This window comes from Podarcis gaigeae (genome assembly GCF_964106915.1).
Source record: "Podarcis gaigeae genome assembly, chromosome: 2".
NCBI lineage: Eukaryota > Metazoa > Chordata > Lepidosauria > Squamata > Lacertidae > Podarcis > Podarcis gaigeae.
The window spans coordinates 62,093,573-62,116,949 of record NC_139679.1 but is presented as its reverse complement, the minus strand read 5'-3'; the positions used below and the strand labels follow the sequence as shown (position 1 = coordinate 62,116,949).

Here is a 23,377-nt window from a genome sequence, read left to right as displayed (position 1 = left end):
CAAGACAAGATTGGAAAATGCAATCCTATACACATGCGGTACTATACATACATCTGTTGTTGTAATCATAATCATTATTTTTAAAAATGGCACTAATATGTTGATGGATTTTCACGATAGCTTTTTTAAAATAGCAAACTGAGATGTGGAAATAAGGGAAATTTACTGTTGGGAAAAATGAGAAACTGAGAGAAACCAAAACTGACAGTCACCCATCACTAGGCTGTAAGTACGGATGGATCATAATAGACATTTGTAAAAGTTTGCATGATAGCGAACAGATGTATTTTACCCCATCTCTCATTGTAATAAAACCTGTGGGTTATCCAATCAAATGAATGGTGATAGATTCAGATAGATGGTGATAGATTCCAGAATGGTGATAGATTCCGGAAGTGGCAGAGAGATATTTCTAAATTTGTCTGGCAGGGCAAAAAGCCCAGAATTAAGTTTAAGATATTAACTGATGCGGAAGAAAGAGGGGGCTTTGCCCTGCCAGACTTAAAGCTGTACTATGAAGCCGCAGCTTTCTGCTGGCTAAAAGACTGGCTACTTCTCGAGGACACTGATGTATTGGATCTGGAAGGTTTTAACAATGCTTTTGGTTGGCATGCATACTTATGGTATGACAAAGTTAAGATCAATAAGGCCTTTAAGAACCATATTGTCAGGAAAGCAGTATTTAATGTCTGGACAAAATACAAAGACTTATTGGAAAATAAAACTCCGAGGTGGCTTTCCCCTCTGGAAGCTAAGGCCCGAAAAAGACCCAATATGGAGGCCAAATGGCCAAAATATTGGGAAATATTAGAAAAAGATGGAGACAATTGGAAATTGCAGAGTTTGGAGAAAATGAAGGATAAAGTGCGAGACTGGTTACATTACGCTCAGATTAAAGAAGTTTTTAAAAATGACAAAAAGTTAGGGTTCCAGGTGGAGAAATCAAAGTTGGAAACAGAATTGTTAGAACCAAAGACTAAGGTACTATCAAGAATGTATAACTTGCTGTTAAAATGGAACACACAAGACAAAATGGTTAAATCTGCTATGATAAAGTGGGCACAGGATATTGGGCATAACATTATGTTTGAGGACTGGGAAAGGTTGTGGACCACTGGGCTGAACTTCACTGCATGTAATGCGTTGAAGGAAAATGTAATGAAAATGATATACAGATGGTACATGACCCCAGTTAAACTTGCCAAAATATACCATTTGCCTGATAATAAATGTTGGAAATGTAAAGGAAATGAAGGAACATTCTTTCACCTCTGGTGGACCTGCCCTAAAGTGAAGGCCTTCTGGGAAATGATATATAATGAGTTGAAAAAGGTATTTAAGTATACCTTCACTAAGAAACCAGAGGCTTTCCTCCTGGGTATTGTCGACCAGAAGGTGTTAAAGAAGGACCGAACATTTTTTATGTACGCAACAACGGCAGCAAGGATACTCATCGCTAAGAATTGGAAAACACAAGATCTACCCACACTGGAAGAGTGGCAGATGCAGCTGATGGACTATATGCAATTGGCGGAGATGACTGGCAGAATCCGAGACCTGGGAGAAGAAAGGATTGAAGAAGATTGGAAGAAATTTAAGATTTATTTACAAAAATATTGTAATTTGGTTGAATGTTAAGAAGGATGCTTGATCATAAATAATTGGCCACCAGTAAACTAGACTGGAATTTGATGATAAGTGAGATTAAGGAAAACATAAACCTTTCGGTGAATTGCTAGACTATACTTAAATGAGTGGATATAAGATTGTAAACAAGATGATAATTTGCTTGAAAAAAACTTTTTAACGATGTAAGTGGGAGCAGGAGACGCGAGGAAGTCCAAACAAGTTATGAAATTTTGTTATGATATAAGTAATGTTGTTTATTATCTATGTATTTCTTTTATAAAAAAAACCTTAATAAGTATTTATAAAAAAAAAGATTCAGAACAAACAAAAGGAAGTATTTTTTCTCCATTCACATAGTTAATCTGTGGAATTTCTTTCCAGCACATAGATGACTTTACAGGGGGATCAGACAATTCAATGACGATAAAGTTTTAGTAGCTACCAGTCATGGTAGCTGTATGCTGTCTTGGGAATACCCATTTCTGGAGATCCAGAGGGTGTCATGTTCCACTTGCAGGGGTTCCAGAGTAAGAAAAAAGATGCTGAACTAGGCAGGCACTTGGCCTGATCCAGCAGGGCTCCAACTCCTATGATACATTCCCCAAGGAGAGCAATCATTATATTACAGCTGTTTATCTTGTACCGAGTAAGGCTCTGTCTTCTTTTCAATATATGTAATCTCTCCTCCTTGCAAAGTCTTGCTGTGGGTTCCCTTTGAGAAATCATCGCTCATATTTATTTGCAGATAAGTTTGCCTATTTTCCTTTTCCAGAAGGCCTATATCTTTACATTCCTACTGAGCTCAAGACTCTTCATTGAGCCTCATGAACTTCTGTCCCGAGTTTGTCACAAGTGCATCGAGCAGCAGCAGCTGGATGACCCAGTGCTGGATAAGGTTAGTACTACCAATGGCAGGCGGGTGGGACTGCCTTTGCAAAGAGCTGCCAGTGCTAGATCAAACTAAAGAAATTCCCTGGCTTTACTCTCTTTTGAATCTTTTGATTCCTTGCCGCCTGTGTGCATTCACTCCCATGGGGTTTTTTCTTGATGCTGAGTGCCTAGCATGGTTGCATTCTAACATAACATCAGTGCCTCTGAGCAAAGCTGCAGGCACTGGGTGTAGCAAACGCTTCAAATCCCCTTCTATCTTCCTCTTGCAGCCTGTCTCAAGTCTTCCCAGGTGGTTTCCCTTTCCTTTCTTGAAGGTTTTGCTGAAGCCTTCAGGGTTCCAGGAGGAATCATTTAAGCTGTGCACTGTCAAGAGCAGGTGTCACTGCAACGCTATATATCTCAGTTTTGCCTAATGCATCGTCCCTTAGCCCTAGGCATAGTTTGCAATCTTTCCAGGCTTACCTGTCACTGGCAACTCCCCATAGCAGAATTGCAATTGCAATGAATGCCTGCATGACAAAACAGTAATACATTTGTACTTGGAAGCACTGCTATATATCTAGCTACACATCAACAACAAAAACAGAATTGTGCTGTTGTTAGGTAATGATTCCCTAACAGAATGCAGAAAGTAATGTTTTTATTTGTAGTAAAGTCTCTTCATAAATACAATGGTCTTGCTTGCTCAACTTGTTGAACCTTAGAATTGTAGGACACACTTGTGGGATGTTTTATTACTAGAGCTGTCAAGTACAACATTTTCCTGTTGCCTAGAATAGACACACATGCGAATGTGGCTCCAGACAAGGAGGACTTTCTGTCATACCTGCTCTGGAGCTTCCTCCCCCTATGTGTGACCAGGTAGATGGGTGTTGACCCTAGCTGACCATGCAACCATCTCTCACTTGGACTCTTACTCTCTTACCCTTGGACTCTCACACTCCTGGCTTTTAGCCAGCGCATGGCTCAACCTTCACATAGGATGGAGTCCATAAACAGAAAGTCTGAGATGTAGCTCAGACTTCTTTTCACTCTAACCACTAGATAAAGCCAGTCTTCAAATTACTGCTGTGAACTGAATGTGAGTAAAACGTTATTCTTACTTTTAAAAAAGACTGTGTTGTGTTACTATTATTTTAAAAGGGAAGTACCTACTGGGAACAATCCAAACTAGACAAGCCAGAATGGATTGCTTAATTTAAGGATTCTAACGAATCATCAACTTGTTTCCAATAAGTTGCAAGGGGAATGTGTTCTGCTGTTTACTCACTAGTGTGAGTGAGGAGGGCTAATATCAAAACAATATTTCCTCTCCTAACTTCCTTAACGTTCCCACAACACTATGGTTTTCAGCAATGCCTACACTTCCTTCTCAGGGTTTTGCTTGTGACAGTTCTCACCTGTATAGAGTACTGGCACATATTTTCCCCCGCCTTCCCCTGGCACCAATTTTGTACTGACACTCATGGCTCTTTCATCAATATATGAAAAGCAATACTCCCCCCATTGCATTATGTAGGTCACAGTATGGACATCCCAAATTATTTCTCTTTGCATCATGCCTTTCTGCAAGTGCCATTTTTGAAAATGCTTCTACAAACACAACTTGGAAATTGGGTTAGTTTAGTTCCCAGAATAGTTCCCATCCTCAACTGTCAAAACTTTTGTTAGAATGTCAGCAGTGCATGAATAGCAGAACTGTATTGTGCTTTTGCTTCTTCAAAGCTGAGTCTGGTGGCAGGGAAAAGATTATAATACATCCCCCATCTGGCTATTCTGTCACTGAAAATTAAAGAAACCCTGGTGTTAAGAGTGATAGTTTGTGGTGTGAACTTGGCCTTTAAAGCTTATAAAAATAGCCCATGTTTAGCCTCAGGAAGATACTAATTCACCCAGAAATATTCAGACTGTTGACTTATCTCATGTGACCCAACAAGAAGATTCTCAAGGTAAATCTTTATTTCCTGGCTGTTTATCTAGAAGAGGAAGTTTCACAATGCAGTCCTAACCATGTTTACTCAGAAGTAAGTCTTACTGAATTCAGTGGTGCTTACTCCCAAGTAAGCAGGATTTGGATTGCAGCCTCAGTCAGTCTTACTATACAGTGGAACCTTAGGTTACAGACACTTCAGGTTATGTGTTTTCGGGTTGTGCACCGTGCCGAACCCAAAAGTACCGGAACGGTTTACATCCGGGTTTCGGCACTCACGCACGCGCAGAAGCGCTAAATCAGGCTTTGGGCATGCGTAGAAGCACCAAATAGTGACCAGCACGTGTGCAGACGTGGTGCTGCGGGTTGCAAACGCTGCGGGTTGTAAACGTGCCTCCCGCACGGATCACATTTGCAACCCGAGGTTCCACTGTACATTCACAGACCTGCTTCACAGCCTCAGTCAGATATTTTGCTATTTTCAGAAGCCTTCATTAGGAAGACTTTTTACTAGTATGTAATAACTCAGGGACTGGGAATCTGTGACCCTACAGATGGTGCTGGACTCCAGCTTCCATCAATGCCAACCAGCAAGGCCAGTGGTGAGGGAAGATGAGAGCTGTGGTTCAACAGAATCAGGACTTCCTCATCCCTGTAGCATTCCTCGTCCTGGTACTCTAGCTCTTCAACAAACCCCGAGCTTCCATATTTAAAGAGAGAATGGACAAGCAGCCAGGTGTCTCTTTAACACAGGGCCTAACCTTGGGAGGGGAGGTAGCATGAAATGCTTTCTCAGTGCTTCTCTTCCCTAAACCACATATCTGTCTTCAGCCATGGGTAATAATAGTCCTAAATGGACAATGGTGTAATGGTATAGAGGCAGAGGAAAAGTCACAGGGGAAGGGGATGAAGGATCCCCTGCCAGCCTCCCTGCTCTACCACACACAACAACGCTCATGAAATTTCATAGGCCACCTATATTACATTCACTGATAGTAAGAATTTGCCTTGAGACCTGTTTTGGTCACATGCTAAAATGGGCACTTTGATGAGTTTGGTTGAAAAAGCAGGAAGCTTCAAGGCACACAATATAATTTTATTTGATTAGAGGGTGCCTTCCATCCAGAGGCTAAAACAAGGAAGTTCTCTCCTCTCATTCAAGGTTTCCACTGATGTAATGAATACGTGTGGTGTTTGAAAATAAGCTTCTTAGATTGCTCCTAAAACATTTAGGATCATCTGGCATATCATACTATAATGCACAGTGTAGAAGCTCTGACCCCAAGTATCTTAGAGGCAGAGGGCAGGAAAAGCCAAAGCGGTTTCCTTTGGCAAATACTTGTTAGGTTCAAAAAGAAACATTTAAGAATAGGTTATAGCTGTACAAAGCAGAGAAGTGGATAGCCAAATATTGAGGACATCCAAAGTAGGGATACTTGTGGAATTCTATCATTGCAAATTCCAGTGTGAACCAACACACACACACACACAAACACCAGACTAAAGTACAAAACAGAACATTTTATTTCTGTGCTTGGCTGGAAAAAGTAAAAAAGTTTTTTAAAAACCCCAATTATTTAGAAATGCATATTTTGAGATAGAATAAGTGTTTAAAAGCCATAGGGCAGAAAAGGCTTAGAAGTGAACACATGCAAAAATGCTGCAGACTAGAAATAGACTTCCATCCCTAATCCAAGGCCATCTATGAAACTAATTTAAATCACTCTATAGGCATGTTGGTGTTCTGCAAGTACCACCAATTCGGAATCAGCATTAGGTTAAAGCCACCAGATCTTTTTGCTGAGAGTTCTTAAATTTGCATCCATCTTTTTTTATTTCTAATTTCAGGCACGAATCAGAAAATTTGGGCCCAAAATACTGCAGTTATTGACGGAATGGACAGAAACATTTCCATATGATTTTCAGGACGAAAAGATGATTGGCTGCTTAAAAGACATTATCCACAGGATAGCTCCATGTGATGAGGTGAGGATGGCAGCAATTTAGAGATATACTGAGAAGTTGTATAATCAATAATTGTTCAGTCAGCTGTTTGTTATTAAAAATTACTTTCACTATGGAAGAGACTGTGGGGGGAAATTCCTAGTCAAATTTTAAATGACATTTTCTGAAAATGTGATTATCAATAGAAACAAATGCATAATATTGTTTAATTATTTCTGAGCTAAGATGTAAAAAGCTAGTTGCATCGTCAACTAAAAAGTTCACCCAGGTGACTCAATTTATTTGTTGACTAATTTAAAAAAATGGAAATAGAAATTTCCGTTTAAAAATGTTTATAGAATGTGGGTTGGATCCAGATCTTAGAGTAGACTCACTGAAATATAAGGAACTTAAGTGGCATCCCTAACATAAGGCAGTGGATCTATTTCAGCTTTCACCAACACAGTGTCTTCCAGGTGTTTTGGGCTACTGAACTAACTGGGGCTGATGGGAATATGAAGAGCACCAAGATCAACAAAGACTGTTCTAGTCTAAACATGGCTAAGGGTGCAATCCTAACTTACATAGTCATAAATCCAATTGAATGCCATCCAATTTATATTTGAGTAGACATTATTAGAATTACACTAGGCAATTCTCTTTTTGGGTTTTATTTTGTATCTTCACACATTGTCCTTTTTTCTTCTTCCTTTTACCCTTCTTTATCCTCTGACATTCTGCTTAGCAAAACCAGACCTAATTGCTGAGCTAACTAACAAGGCAGTGTGAGATATTGCAGAATGGGAGATATTGGAACAAGCAAACAGAAAGAAAGTACCTAATTCAGATTGACTAATATCCTGGTGTTTTACATGAAAGATTGCAAAACCAATGGTCCCAAACATTAGCTCATTTTGTGGCCTATTAACTTTTTAGGATATAAACAGTTAAAGGAACCATGAAGCTGTCAGTGGAGGCTTGAATCATTTTAGATTCCTCCTAATTAGCCAGCTAACAAACAGTGAATATTGAGTTGCGTAGCTTTCAAAGGAGGAGCTTTAAGTTATGCACAATATAAATAACAAATTAGACATTGGGGAGTTGTTTTCAGATTGGGCTCTTAATGACTAAGGTCATAGCCAGCAACCAAAGAGCTACTTTAGTCATGCTCAAAATCTTCAACATACCCAGTTCAATGTTCATTGAACTTTGACTGGCAGCTAGTGAAGCCACCATAGAAAAGGGAAAGGGCGACGTTTGGTATTATAAAAGAAAGACTTAATAAGATATGAATAATTTCTATGGGGCATTATCCAACCAAGTGCTTCATCTAAGGAAAGGATTTCCAGTTGTGCAACTTAACTTCTCCTCCTTCTTCTCTCCTCACTTGCCCTCTGCCAGGGGCGTATGAAGTGGAGGCAGAGGTGGCAGATCGCCCTGGGTGCCACTCAGGGGGGGTTGACAAGATGGCCCCTGCCTTCCCCCATCTGTAGAGTGGCCAAGGGCGCACACAGTCAGTAGGGGTGCCGCTCATGCGGTGTCCGTATGGGCTGCCTTTCGCATAGCGACCATATGGGCTGCTGCGCGTGTGCACTCTATACGGGATGCCGCACATGCGCAGTCTGTACGGGTTGCTGCTTGTGTGGCAGCCCGTACAGACGCCTGTATGGACTGTGCACGCGAGCGGCAGTGGGCGGTTCACCCTGCCTCTCGCCGTCCCCCCTGGGTGCCAGAGAGGGTTTCTCCGCCACTGCCCTCTGCACCCTCCCCAAATTTGTTTGAGTGTTGGGAGAACCCCTAGAGCAGATTTAGGGGACACATGGGGGATGCATTGAGATTAATCTTTTTATTGGATTTTCTCTTACAACAACTCTGCAAGGTAAGTAACCTTTATTTCTGTTTTACAAATGGGGAGCAAAGGCTGAAAGAGAATGCCTTTCCTAAACCCACACAGTCAGTCCATAGCAGAGATGGGACTTGAACCCAACTTACAGCCAGGGTCCTATCCCCTGCTCTACATTGGCTCTTGCTCCTCTTTGTGGTACTGCTGTTGCTTCCACAGGGTGGAGCTGTCTAAAAGAGGCAGCTCTCTTTTTGCTGGTGATTTGAAGTTGGCTTGTTGAGTAACTAACCAACTAAACAAGCTTGACCTTGATGTAACATCAAACCTTGCAAAACATTAAACTTCCTTTGCAAGGTAAGAGCAAACTGTGGTCTGATGGTTTAGGTGAAATGGCAACCTAAGGTTTGCCTGAGCACCAGGATAAAATTGAAGCACTGGGGTGGGGGGAGAAGACACAACTTATGAGCTCAAGGCTCCGCACTGCGTATCTAACATGAGGCCATGGGCTGGCTGGGTATTGGTAATAAAGGCAGCAGTAGGAATTGTCTTCAGCAGTGGTCATCCAGATGCTGTGAAACTGAAGACCCATTAGCCCCAACCAGCATGATGGGCGATGGAGCCCATCAACATCTGCAAAATATCACATTGACCACCCCCATCTACAGAATCAATGGATGCAGGTTGCTGCAGCAAAGGTCTCATTGGCCTTTTGGTTGATCTCCAGACAGTTCACATAGCTAGAGTGTGCTTGTATCTATGAGGCTGGGCTTCTTAGATAAATAGCTTCCTCCTGGGTGCTTTCTAACCCCCCCCCCCTTTTTTTTTGTCCAGATGGCCATAGCTGCCAATTGTTAAGCAGTTTTTATCTGGCAATCTGAATGAAGAAAGGATGCAAAGACAGTTATGAGAGTTCAAAGTGAACAAAATATCCACGCTGCTGAAAACATATCAGCCCTATATGGGAATTGTAGACATTGACTTTGAGCCTGTTGACATTCAGGGTCTACTCCCATTGCTTTCAATTGGAGGAGCAACCTGGACTGTGCCAGAATTCTTCATAAACAAATCTATATTAGTTGGCTGTGGTGGGTGGAGAGCTGGAAAAAAAAACCTTAATGCCAGTCTCCCTGAGCAAAACTAGCAATTAATTAAAGGAATAAGTCACAAGGTCCTGTTTATGCAGCTATCTTTTGAAAGGAAAACATGAAAGAGAAACTATTCCATGATGGAGTCTGTACTTGTTTGAAGGGAAAAGGGCAGATCAAATCAAAAGTGCAAAAGAATCCTAGGATTATGGAACACATTTTATCTGTTACTGAAATGAGATTGGGATGATTCCTTGCAGCAATATTTTCCTGCTCTTTATCCAGCCTGGTTTCTGGAGGCTTCTTGCAGTGCTTAGAAAGGTATGCATACTGAGAAGCAGTTTCTTTTGCCAAGAGTTACAATTTGCATTTTGAAAGAGAAACCTTAATTAAAATCTGAATTTCTAAGCCACCTGCTGGGGCTTGCCATCTTCCTTAAATGTGTTTCTGCTTGAGAATGAAATGTTTTTCTTGAATATAAAACAAAAGTACTCTTTGGTTCCCAAACTGGATATTTAAAGAGAAATAGGATTTTTCATATAGATACCTAGCAGCAGAAATTTTTACAAAGTTCCAAATTAAAATGCACAGTCATTGGCATGTTAAGAGTTTTTTAAAAGAGCTTATTTCTATTAGAAAAAAAGATATTCAGGAATACATTGTGTTTGTTAAATATTTTCTTAGCCACAGTTCTCAGGACAGTTGTTTGTGTTTACAACTAATGTATGTCACCCAATAAATTAGTATCCTCTGGGATATGAACCATAAATTTACAATGCATGAGTAAAAACCTAAAAACAAGCAAACAAATAATTAATTCTGAATAATAATAATAATAAATGCCAAACTAAATAAACACAATAAAAATAGAAGTGATAAAACTGCCACTAGCAAATAATATAAAACAGCATTCAAAAGCACTAAATGGTTAATTTAAAATATTTGGAAAATAAAAAGACTGTAGTTGCCTAGTGAGTCTCTCTGCAGAGGCGCAGTAGGCACACAAGAGCCTCTCCCCCTCTCTAGTAGCCACCTATTGCACCTTATTTGGCAAGGCTATTGGAATTAAAAAAAAAAAAAAGATTTATTTTTGTGCAAAGAGTCATTGTACACCTTCAGGATTATACTTTTGTTCCTGCTTGCTTATGGTAGATGTTACATAGATGTTTCCCTTTGCTGACAGCAGGATCAAATCCTCAATAAAGAATTTAAAACTTACATTACAAAACGATTAAAGCACTAAAAGCAGCAATAGGAAACCAACAATAAGCAGCAGTAAAAAAAATTACTTCAAATACAGTGACTTTAAAAACCAATACAATAAAGCAATCCTCTATGGACCAAACGCCTTCTTTAAAAGGACAGTTTTATACTATATTCCAGAAGGCCATGAAACAGGGGCAAGACTTCTTCGCTGTATTTCCACGTGGACAAGCTACTGAGGTCTGACAGCTGCCAGCTCAGTTGCCTCTTCCGAAAGCAGTGATGTGTTGTCCGTGCCACTCTTTTTTAGTCACCCAGAACATCAGCAACGCATAGCTGATTGATGTGTGCGCCAGTATCTTTCCAGTTGCCCTGAGTGATATGTGACTGGATGACATAATCCATGGGCTTTGCGGTGTGTCTCTGACCTGCCTCGCTTGCTGTGTTGATCCAGCTGTCAACTTCCTCACTGCAAACTTCCCTTCTTCACAGCGCTTTATGTCCAGATTAGCAGTAGGCTCAAATCATAGCTGTCTGAGGCAGAGATTGAGAAGAGAGTTTGCTCATAAGCAGTTTCCTCTCAAACTGTCAAACCTTGTTAAATGCCCTTCAGGATTTATGGGCAATGCAGAGGATTGTAAACGCTCATATATATCTTAGCCAGGCTTTTATTAAATAAACACATTCTTCCTCAAGAGAATAATTCTTTTTATAACAAGGATAGGGAACCTCAGTTCCAGGGGGCTAAATGCAGGCATTCAGGCCTCCCTGTCCGGCACTGTGACCAGACGACATGTCTCACTGGCCCTGATTCACACCCCAGTTTAAACCAGGGCAGTTCCCTTTGAGAGATTGGTAACTGCATATGACAGCAACCCTTCTGAGTCCACGGGCACATTTGAAATTCTGAAAAATTTCTTATGCTGTGGGCACCAGTCACAAAATGGCTGCCATGGTGGTTTGGCAGCACACAAAATGATTGTTGTGGAAGGTGTGGCACAGCACAATTCCAGGAATCTCCTTTTCCAAACAAAAGAAGAAGTCCAAACAAAAGAAGAACTAGAAAATAAAACAAAAATCATTCCTGAACTTAATAATTGCAAATATACATACACAGTCATAAATAAAAAGATGCATTTAATGCTTGCTGTTGAGTCATTATACTATTTTTATTACCGTATATTTAAATAATTGCTGCCCCACTCTTCAGCCCCAAGACTCCCAGGGCAGTCTCTCTACCCCTCCTCTCTCACATAGGGGGGTGGGGAGAAAGACGGACAGACCCTGCTCCCCAAGCTTACAATTCTGGGACATGATGATACTATTATCTATTATTCTTATTCTTAATTATTAATTTTATTACCCACCCTTCACCAATAAGCCCCAGGACAAGATTAGTAACACTTAAAGCAGATTATGAACACAGGGAAAGGGTGAGGAGTTCCATAACTTAGGGGGTTGCCACAGAAAATGCCCTCTCCCAGGTGGCCACCCCTCCAAATAAACTACTGAAGGAGGTGGTATTACCAAGAGAGCCCCCTTTGCTGATCTTAACATCCAAGAGAGTTTGTAAAAAGAGAGAGAGAGTCTTTCAAATATTTGGAAATCTAGTTGTTTGCAGATTTAAACACTGATATGAGCACCTTGATTTGGGCCTTGAAATGTACAATCTGTTTTAAATTAGCACAGCCTTTCACAATTCTACGTGGTGCAGATTAAGGACAAAAATGGTCAGCTTGGACAGAATGTTCTGTTTTTTGAAGCCTCACAGCACAAAACTAAAATGGGAAGGTGAAAGGTAGTTGGTGCTGTTTCCTCCCCCCTTCCCCCTTCTGTATTCCACACATGTTAAACTGGCATTGTGGTCAGTAGGCTGAACTAGCACTGAGCACAGTTGCTCACATGTTTTTGACTGGATGCCAGTCTTGTGGTAGAGATCCATAGGATGGAGCTTAGGGTAGACCTATAATTAAGCTGACTGGAATAGTTTGGTTGAAAATAAGATTCTAAGCCACGAATGGTTTATGGATATTTCCCAAATAGGAACATTCAATCATACCTATTTTATTTTTTCCAGTTCATGATTTGTAATGTTTCCCTTTCCCTTCCCCCCCTGTTCTTTTCCTTTTCCTCACTTCAGGCCTACTGGAAAAAGATGAATCAGCTTCTGCAGACCCTGAATCAGAAGCTCGCAGCTCTTAACCATGGGCAGGAAGGGATAGTCAAGATCAACGCAGCTGTCTCAGACAAGGTGGTTGCTTTTAAAAGTAAGCCCCCATCCATTCAACGAGAAATGATGAGTGTCTGCAGTGATCCCTACACCTTGGCCCAGCAGCTGACACATGTGGAACTGGTAAGTGGAAAGCAAGATGTTTTGCTTAATCTTTAATTTAGGTAAGACAACATTTTCTAGAAAATCCCTATTGAGACTTTCGAGAGGGTTAAAATATGATCAAATCCCCTTCCCTATGGCAAGAACTCAAATGTGTTGTGGTAAGTTTCTGAATGTAGGACCACAAGTACAGGGCATCATGTGAGTCTTTCAGTCCAAGCAATTGCCCACTGGGAGGGAATAAGATATCTTACTACTAATAACAAAAGCTAAGTTATATAGTTAAGAAGCTAGTGCACCTACAGTAGACCAAATATGTACTGTTCAGGTTAATGCTAGTTTCAGATGCAGCCATCTTTTTCTTCCCACATGCTGCAATATGATATTGATTAGTATTGGTCTTGATGAATGAAGAACACAAAGTTTCTCTGAATAACCTTTCTGAAAGTGTTTATCCTTAAATATTTGCAAAAAGTTGAGATGGTCTATTTGGATCTGGAAGAGGGTCTTGACCCTTCCTTCTACATCATCTTTCTGATTAAAATATCCCCTCCAGGTACTCCAAACTGCTAATTGCATGTTACATTTTCCCAAATGGGGCAAATAACAGACTGGGTGAGCTGTATTTTAATCAGGAAAAGAGTTCAGGGAGAAAGGATTAAATATTCTTCCCAAGTGACATGATCCCAATCCAAATCATCCATCCCATATATGTTGTTTGCACACACACCAAATCAGACCTGTCATCTTGACTAGTTTGGTCCTGAAGCATTCATGTTTTTAATCAACCTTTTCATCAGTGCATAGCAGGTTCCCAGTCAGAACCACTGCTGTAACATCATCACCCCTTGTTTTTATCCACTAGTCCATTCTTGTTTCTTATTTTGAGGATTTCACAAGGTTTCATTGAGTGGCCAAGTCATCATAGGTTTGATGTGTTGTTTTTCTACCAACAAATTCATATCTACTTCTATAACTCATGGACTTAGGACAACGTAGACATGATGTGGGAGATTCATGATTAGGAACGCCCATGGCATTTACCCCGTATTTTTCGCTCTATAAGACGCACCAGACCACAAGACGCACCTAGTTTTTGGAGGAGGAAAACAAGAAAAAAAATATTCTGAATCTCAGAAGCCAGAACAGCAAGAGGGATCGCTGTGCAGTGAAAGCAGCGATCCCTCTTGCTGTTCTGGCTTCTGGGATAGCTGCGCAGCCTGCATTCGCTCCATAAGACGCACACACATTTCCCTTTACTTTTTAGGAGAGAAAAAGTGAGTCTTATAGAGCAAAAGAATACGGTATTTTAGCAGCCTTACATGGAACTGATGCTCTTGGATTGTTTTTAAGACTTTTTCCCCTTGTCCATTTCCCACTAGCACTTTATTTGATGTAAATTACACTCCTAATTACACAAAGCTACTATTAGCTCCACAGGGCATGTGTGATGGGCTTAGATGCTGTGCAGCTGGGTTCCCACTGCCCCACAGCACCTCATAGCCACTTTGGTGCAGGTATGGTTATGATCAACGAAAGAGCTCAAGAGGAAGGAAAAACCAAGGGAGAATCTAATCACAGAACTCCAGTAGCCTAATCTATTTCAGCTGGAATGTCTTTCTTGCTTATGCAGTATAGACTCCAACCATGTTGTAATTGTTTCTCTGTCAAGGATGAGGAATCAGTGGACTTGCTAGATGTTGTAGGACTGCAAGTCCCAGTAGCCCCAGCTAGCATGGCTATTGTTTGAGTGATGATGAGTGTTAATCAAGCAATAGCTGGAGGGCCTGCTGTAAGCAATTCCTGATGGAGAGTAAACCAGGCAGAGCTAGTCTGCCAGCCAGTGGTTTCATAAATTCATTTTAAATTCTGGTTTCAGATCTGAAGGGTGCTACTTCAAGCACCATAAAGTGAATAAGTGATTCCAGGCATGCTATATTACAATTTATTTCTCACTTTATTTCTTGCAAAAGGAAAGACTGGGTCATATTGGACCTGAAGAATTTGTTCAAGCATTTGTCCATAAAGATCCTTTGGAAAGCACAAAGGTATGACTAGCACTATTGTTGCTGCTGCTATTTCCAGTTGCATTTAGTGGCTGACCTACATTTTTTGGGCCCTGAAGCTTGAATTGATATGGGGCCCCCATTGCAACCAGAAATGAGGTCTGGGTAACCACTGTTATCTTCTTCTGTGGGTTTGTTCCATGACAGATCACCACCTTTTTTATTTTTTAAATTCACTACTGCATCTCATATAGTGGTACCTCGGGTTAAGTACTTAATTCGTTCCGGAGGTCCGTTCTTAACCTGAAACTGTTATTAACCTGAAGCACCACTTTAGCTAATGGGGCCTCCTGCTGCCACTGTGCCGCTGGAGCACAATTTCTGTTCTCATCCTGAAGCAAAGTTCTTAACCCGAGGTACTATTTCTGGGTTAGCGGAGTCTGTAACCTGAAGCATATGAAACCTGAAGCGTATGTAACCTGAGGTACCACTGTATTTGGATTAAAATAGCTGCACTGACATGTCAAAGTCACTGGTGTGAATAAACATTTCCTATGCCTTATAGCTTTTGAGTTATAACTCTGTTGGTAGAGTATGAGACTCTTAATCTCAGGGACATGGGTGTGAGCCCCACATGGGGTGAAATATTCCTGCATTGCAGGAGGTTGGAATAGATTAGCCTTGTGGTCCCTTCCAACTGTTATGTGATTCTGTGGTGGGGTGAAAATGAGGGGAAATGAGGGAAATATATATATGCATGATGGACGTTTAAAAGCATTTTTTTCTAAGCAATGTGGAATAAAGTTGCTTCTGGGGCCCCTCCAGAATTAGGGACTCTAAAGTTTACGATTCATTAGTTTCATAGTAGATCTGCCCCTGGTTGCATTACCCATTCTGAGTGAGCATTTCAAAGAGTGGGATGTGCAGCAGTTGGGACTACACAGTAGGCAGTACACATCTGTTTATATTTATAGGGAGGCACCTGGAACATGTTTTTCAGAGTTGCATGAAGCTGTGGTGTTTAGGACATGGTGCTCATGTGCGCAGTGTACATTTGAAATAAGTCCACGGAACCATCTCCTACCTGATGTTCTTTTGGGATTTCAAATGCCCCTGATGTGCACCTTGTAGCTGGAATAAGAAGAAAAGCATGGTTTTGTATTGGTAATTAGAGAGTGCATATTTTAATATTCCGTGCTGCAATCCCAGTAGGGGGGGAATTAGCCTCTGCCTGTGCATACTCAGCTCCTTGCTTGTTAACGTCAAGGGCAACATGCCCATTAGTGTCTGTGAGAAAGAAAATAGGAGAAGGTGCTGCTTTATGCACTATTGGTGCACAGATAATTCTTCAGAAGCAGGTTTTGGCATGTGACTAGCTGGATGTAATCACAATGCAGTAACTAAAAGCAAAGTATTCCTAAGATTGATAATATAAGTACCTGTAAGGCTGGTAAATTGGAAATGAAATACGTTAAAGGAAATTTCTTAATGCAGCATAAATTTCTGATGATTAGGAAATTTTGTTCACTTACAATGCATACAAAGAGAAGCAAAGAATATTCATTGAAACGAAAGAAAAAAATGGCTTGGGTGATGGTATGAGGAAACTGGCTCCTTCCCTCGTTGGACTACAGACCTGTTGCATTAACATCTGTAGTGATGAAATGCTTTGAGAGATTGGTCCTTCAACACCTTAGGACATGTTTTCCACTGGATTTTGATAAACATCAGTTCGCCTATAGGAGAAATAGGTCAACAGATGATGCCATAGCTACAGCCTTTCACCTTGCAGCGAGTCATCTGGAGAGACCGGGGAATTATGTTAGAATGTTGTTTATTGATTATAGCTCGGCTTTTAATACCATCCTTGCGGACATTCTTATCAAAATGCTGATGGAACTAGACCTACCTTCTACCATCTGTGACTGGATAGAAGACTTTCTGAGGGATCGGACACAAACAATGAGGATTGGGCCTGTTACATCTACCTCCCTGAAGCTCAGCACTGGCACCCCACAGGGATGTGTGCTGACTCCTTAACTGTACTCGTTGTATACATATGACTGTATTTCCTCTGATCCATCCACTGTAATTATTAAGTTTGCCGATGATACTATCATAATGGGTCTAATTACAGGTGGCGATGAATGAGTGTACAGAGGGGAGGTTCAAAAAGTATCTACATGGTGCTTAGAGAATGACTTGCACCTGAATATTAGCAAGACAAAGGAGATAGTATTGGACTTTCAGAGGAAGAGAGGGGAACTAGCCCCTTTGTATATTGGAGCAGGGGGTTGTGTGGAGAGAGTCTCTTTATTTAAATTCCTGGGAGTTTACCTTAGTGAAGACCTCACTTGGAAAAACAATATAACTCAGGTGGTTAGGAAGGCCCAACAAAGACCCCACTTCCTCAGGGTCTTGCGAAATAACAACGTAAAACAACAATTGATGACCTCCTTCTACCGGTCCACAATAGAAAGTGTCCTCTCATATTGTATCACAGTGTGATACGTTGGCTTGACAGCCATGGACAGAAAGTCTTTACAGAGGGTGGTGAACACAGCACATGATATCATGGGCTGTCCCCTGAGCCTGCTAGATGACATTGCAAGGGATGGTTGCCTTAGGAGAGTGAGAAAAATTCTCAGGGATGATTCACACCCCAGCCAGCACCTCTTTAATCTTCAGGAGATATAGAAGTACCAACAGGCTAAAAAACAGTTTCTTTCTGTGGGCTGTTAGGCTGCTGAATAGAAAATAATATAGTGCAACTGACTTTCGGGGTTGGTGTGTTGTGCGACAGGCACACAGAGTGCAATGAGATTGAGTGTTTGGGGGGGTAAGGCTTGGTTAATTTCATTGTACGCAGGTTGTACATTGACAATAAAGGTATTATTATTATTATTCTCAGCAGACGTTGCACATATCAACAAATACCTCAAAATTAGGCATCTGCCATCCATTTTCCAGTGGGATTTTAAAGGGGAACATGTTGTGCTTTTGCTTCTTATTTTGCTGGGATTGAGTTAGGGTGCTTGGTCACTGCATTATTTATTGCGGGCTATGGGAGGAAACTGCCTTTTTCTTTCATTGGCTTCCAAATAATTTTTTGAGTCTGTAGATTATTTTGACCGCCAAACTGCAACTCAGAGAACTTTAATTTCCTTGCTGCTTTCCTTCCTCCCCATAGGCCTGTCATCTTCCCCTCTCCACAATTGCTTGTGATTGATACATATCCCCAAGTGCTGCTCAGTTCAGCAGACAGGAATAGGGGCAGAAAATGGGACTGGGCGAGGTGGGGGGCACAGGCAAGAAGTGGTGCCATTCACCTGATCTCCAGTTGTGCTGGGGAATGTAAAGGTTCAATACACATCTCTAAGTGATAACCAAGAAAACCTGTAGATTAGATGATAAAATGAGGACATAGTAGTAAATGTAGAAACATGTCTAGACTAAAACTGAATCAGATTTTAAAAAGCAAGCAATGGAGCATTCATAGAATCATAGAATTGTAGAGTTGGAAGGGACCACAAGGGTCATCTAGTTCAACCCCCTGTAAGGCTGGGATAGCTCAGTTGGTAGAACATGAGGCCCTTAATGGGTTATGGGTTCGAGTCCCACATTGGGCAAAAGAGTCCTGCATAGCATTTTGTGTACCAATTGTGTCATCTTGTGATAGGGTGCATTATTGTCACAAAGTAGGGTGAGCACACGGTGTGGCACAAATTGTAGCTTTGCACTAGCACAACCATCCTTGCATGAAACACTTCATATCTATTTGCTAAACTTTGTGTGTATGTATGCATGCACATGCATGCACAGTCCAAAGACTGTTACTGACCTAAGCTACTAAATTAAATTAAGGGGGAAAAGTTGAGATGATGAAGTTGAGATGATGAAATGAGGACATAGGAGTAAATGTTGGTTGAAACCGAAAGACTTCTAGAGTGAGACTAAATTGAACTAAAAAAACAAGGAGTGGAGATGTTGAGTGCTATGTTAATGGATGCCCAAAGGCTTTGCGTGCCATGTAGCATTAAATATACTTGGATATAAAAGAATCCAAGTATAGCAATGGGAGAAAAGTGCAAGGAGTAATTAAGGATAATGTAACAAAATATGAGATGGAGATGACAGAAGAGAACAGTGTGTGAATTCCAGAGAATGAATGGGAAAGTGGCGGAACTAGAATTCAAACCCATTTTGTCAACTAGAAAATAAATACTAATATGGGTAGCTTCATCTACCTAAGATTTAATGAATGGTTACATTCATTAGATGATAAGGTGCTGCTACATGACATACCTGCTGAATACGCAAGAGAGTCAAAAGGGGGGGAAATTACAGCAAGCCACAGATCCAGAAGCAAAGTGTGACCCTGCTCCTGCAAGGGGAGTGCAGCCCCATAAGGGTAGCCAACTGACCAATTTCTCAGACCCAGGAACTACTTACCCACAATGGCTCTGTCTTGCCAGGATTCAAGCTCAGCTTATTTTACCTTACCCATTTCACCACTGTGATCAGCCAATGGCCCATTGTGGTACTATATTTCATAGTTGATCATTTTGGTTGCCCTTTCCTGGACCTTTTCCAGCTCTACAATAACCTTTTTGAGGTGCAGCAACCATATACTGCATTCCAAGTGCAGTTGTATCACAGATTTGTGTAACAAGAGTTATGATATTGGCAGTTTTATTTCAATTCCCATTCCTAATTAGCCCCAACATGAAATTTGCCTTTTTCACAGCTGCTGCTTGCTGAGTTAACATTTTCAACAAGCTATCCTCTGTGACCCCCAAGATCCCTTTCCTGGCCATTCACGCCGCTTCAAACCCCATTAATTCAGTATGAGCAAGGCACTTCCTCCTGCTGCCATGCACTGAGACAGAGAAGCAAGAGTTATATTTATTGAATTTGCATCACATCATACTGCAATGGGCTCCAGGCTGCTTACATTTTAGAAGTGCCTCCTGTTTCGTGTGATTCCCCAATGCCCCCTTTTAATCTTCTTTAGCCTTAGGATACATTTCTACAATACAGATATATATGCAAACATTGCGAGCACTCAAAATCCCAGGCAACACCCTTTCCCAGATTACCCTATGCATGAGAGCCCCTTTTCACCAGCAGAAAACTTCGTGCTCATGGAACTCAAAATTTACTCATCTTATCCTCAGGTTCTAAAATAGAAATCAATTATCACATTAATGAAAGAAAGAAAAATCTCTTGATACCCTCTAGTGGCTGCAAACAAAAAATATTACCAAAAAAAAATCAGAATAATCAGCCATCTCTGGAAGATTATCCTAAGGAGAAGGTGGTGGAGGTGATTTAAAATCATCAAAAGAATCTAGATACCAAACTAACCTTCTCACTCCCATGCAATTGCCTAGTAACCACAGCCGAAAGAGCACGTCACAAATATGACATTTCCTGATGAATTTTGCCATCTGAGTGACTTGTTTCACAGCAACCAATGATACAGAAATAGGTCAGCGATAAAGAATTGGGTAGTGAAGATATTATTTTCTCAAAGACAAGAGCATGTGAAGGAAATAATATTTTAGGCAAAAAAAATTCTGTACTGTAACTCTATCATATTTTGCTTTGCTGTTGATTCCCCCCAACTTAATCAGAAATTTTGTTTCATGCAAGACAACACCACGGGCAATTGGATTTGCCAAACTGTAGGAACTCTTGGGAGTCAAAGGCGTAAACTTAATACATATTACATGGAAAGGCGTCCTTGTCTGATTTTATTTTCTCCAGATTCTTGTTGCGTACAGCAATATCCTGGCTGTTAATATCCTAGGGAGCACCAATTGGAATAAATTGCCTCGTGTGCAATTGCTGTAGGCAAAGTGGGACTGTTCATCATTCACTGATTTGATTTGTAGAAAGCTTTGCATTCTGTTAAGCCCAACACATCTGCCACTACCCACCCACTGACATCTAAAGCTCAGTCCCACATGCACTGTCCATTTGTGTGTGTGTGTGTGTGTGTGTGTGTGTGTGTGTGTGTGTGTGTTTATAGGTATATGTCCACATGCTTTGGAATGTTGTTGATGATAGAAATGTATGCTATTGATCATAGAACAACACTCTACAGTTACTGTCATATTATATATCTTATTATATATATTAAAGCACAGCAGAAGCTAGTTTATGTCATGTCAGGTCTTTGTTTTTCAGCCTTGTTTCAGTGAACAGAAAAAAACTAGCAACCTTGAGGCCTATGTCAAATGGTTCAATAGACTCTGCTATCTTGTAGCAACAGAAATCTGCATGGTAAGTTGAATACCATTTGTCTGATTGTGGAACTTCGAGACTATTTACTCACAACAGTGGAGGATAAATATTTTTTGGACTAATCACAGAATGTACTTTGGGTTGTTACACTTTTTACACTTTTCACAGAAACACTGCGGTATATAAATGGTGAAATAGGCTATTGATACAGTGATAGAGCAGTAATTTTGCTGTAGAATTTTAGACAGTTGTGTCTCAAAAGTGGACTGTGTATGAACAGTTTTCCTCTTGCCCTGCTCCTCTCCCAGGGAAAACCCAAACTTTAGTATTAAATTGGAGCAAACATCAATCTGGATATAGTGAAAATTACCTAACAAAATTACCAGTATTATGTCACAAACAATGAGCACTTCCGTATGTTCTAGAAGTAGAGTGGGCAACTTCTATGGCAAGGGCCATATTTTCTCTGGGGGAAATGGTCAAGGGGCACATAGCACCAGTGAGTGGACTGGAGCTGAGGTGAGCAGGAACACCTGTGTTCTCTCCCTGCTATACACATGCACATGACATCTTTAGGCAGATAGGTCTTGGCAAGAGAATAGTTGTCCTAAACATTCTCAGATATGGCTGCATACACACCACACGTTTAAAGCACATGACCTCTGCCAAGGTATACTGGGGACTGTGGCTTACCTCTCACAGAGCAACAGTTCCCAGCACTCTTAACAAGCTACAGTTCCCATGATTCCTTTTGTTTCATTTTATTAAAAGCAAGAAGCTGAGGGCCCCCTTAGATTACAAGGGCTGTATCCCATGCAACCCGTATGTAAATCCGGCACTGGATGGGAGTATTGTGATATACAAGAAACACAAAAGAAAATTCTCCAGAAATCTACTAATTTCAAGATTAATGTCTTTTCTCTCCTCTTAAGACCAAGTCCAGAAAAAAATGCACTGATTGGCGCCAAGCCCAGAAAAACTTACAGTAATTGACATTTTATTGATAGCTAGTTGGACAGACTATCAGTGGAATTAATAGTCTTTAGAGTACAGTTTATGTGTCAATGTTGGGTCATTGCTTGAAGACATTTTTAAAGGTATAATAGACTTTGGTCACTCTCCCTGGTAGGATCTTTGATTTTGCAAGTTGCCAGCAATGAGTGTCATTAATCAAACAGCTTGAATGGGATTTTGTAGCTGTTTTGAAATCAATTGAACTGTAGAATAGGGCATCTCTGTCTGGCACAGTGTTATGACATCTCCCAGGGTTTTTTTTTACACTTGTCTTCCATAGCTGTTTTATCTGTCTGTTTATTTGCAGCCTGCAAAAAAGAAGCAGAGAGCACAAGTCATTGAGTTTTTCATTGATGTTGCTCGCGAGTGCTTTAACATCGGGAATTTTAACTCGCTGATGGCAATCATATGTAAGTGTGTTATTGTCATTTCTGAATGATATTAGGGATATGTAAAGTAGATTCCCTTTCCTAATTGTTGTAACCTGCCCTGGGAACATAGGGTGAAGAGTGGATAATAAATTGTAATAATAGTAACAATAACCATAACCATAACAGCAACAACAATAGCAGCAACCACAACAATAAAGTCCTCCTCTGTTCTTTTTCCTCTTATTTTCCTCCAGCTGGTATGAACATGAGTCCAGTCTCCAGGTTAAAGAAGACTTGGTCAAAAGTGAAAACAGCCAAATTTTTTATTCTTGAGGTAAAATGTTCAGAATTACGTATCTGCTATTCATGCATTTATTTAAACTGGATATTGCTAGGCAAGGGCCAAATGATATGATGGGCTTTGCATCTCACATTAAATTAAAGATGGAAAAGAAGTAAAAAGCAGAAATATCAGGAATAAAGTCCAGACCACAAATGGGTGCAAATGTATTCTTTTCCAGTCTTGTCTATTTAGTGCAGGCCATGGTTAAGAGCTATACTGAGTTCTGGTGTTATCTTGACTTAACCAGCAACCCTCATGCTAGGACTGACGGGCATTAAAACCAGAGAATATATCAAACAGCTGCTAAGTTTTGGGCAATCAGTGCCTGAAATCTGTCAGCAGGGAAAATTGCACATCAGACTATCCCGTGGTAATTTGGGAAATGTCTATACTTGCTTGGAATCAATTGTGAGGCTCACTGCTGAGGTTCCTATGATAATGTAAGTTAGGCAAGCCATTTCCTCTTTAGGGTACTTTCAGAAGATCATTTTAAGGAGCAACCCTCAGGTATACCTGTGTTTCTTAATTCAGTTAACA

General features: G+C 40.7%; 1 protein-coding gene across 4 annotated transcripts in view; it reads left to right on the top strand.

The window, feature by feature from the left end:
- Positions 1–23,377, top strand: part of RASGEF1C (RasGEF domain family member 1C) — a 101,176-nt gene that overhangs the window by 53,174 nt on the left and 24,625 nt on the right. For 3 of the 4 annotated variants that reach the window (XM_083728567.1, XM_083728565.1, XM_083728566.1), the window contains exons 3-9: positions 2,402–2,524; positions 6,299–6,436; positions 12,666–12,878; positions 14,831–14,905; positions 21,041–21,151; positions 22,434–22,536; positions 22,752–22,831. In XM_083728567.1, coding sequence (XP_083584693.1) covers positions 2,402–2,524; positions 6,299–6,436; positions 12,666–12,878; positions 14,831–14,905; positions 21,041–21,151; positions 22,434–22,536; positions 22,752–22,831 — 843 coding nt within the window. The remainder of the gene's footprint in view (positions 1–2,401; positions 2,525–6,298; positions 6,437–12,665; positions 12,879–14,830; positions 14,906–21,040; positions 21,152–22,433; positions 22,537–22,751; positions 22,832–23,377) is intronic. The other variant, XM_083728568.1, reaches the window with a different exon arrangement.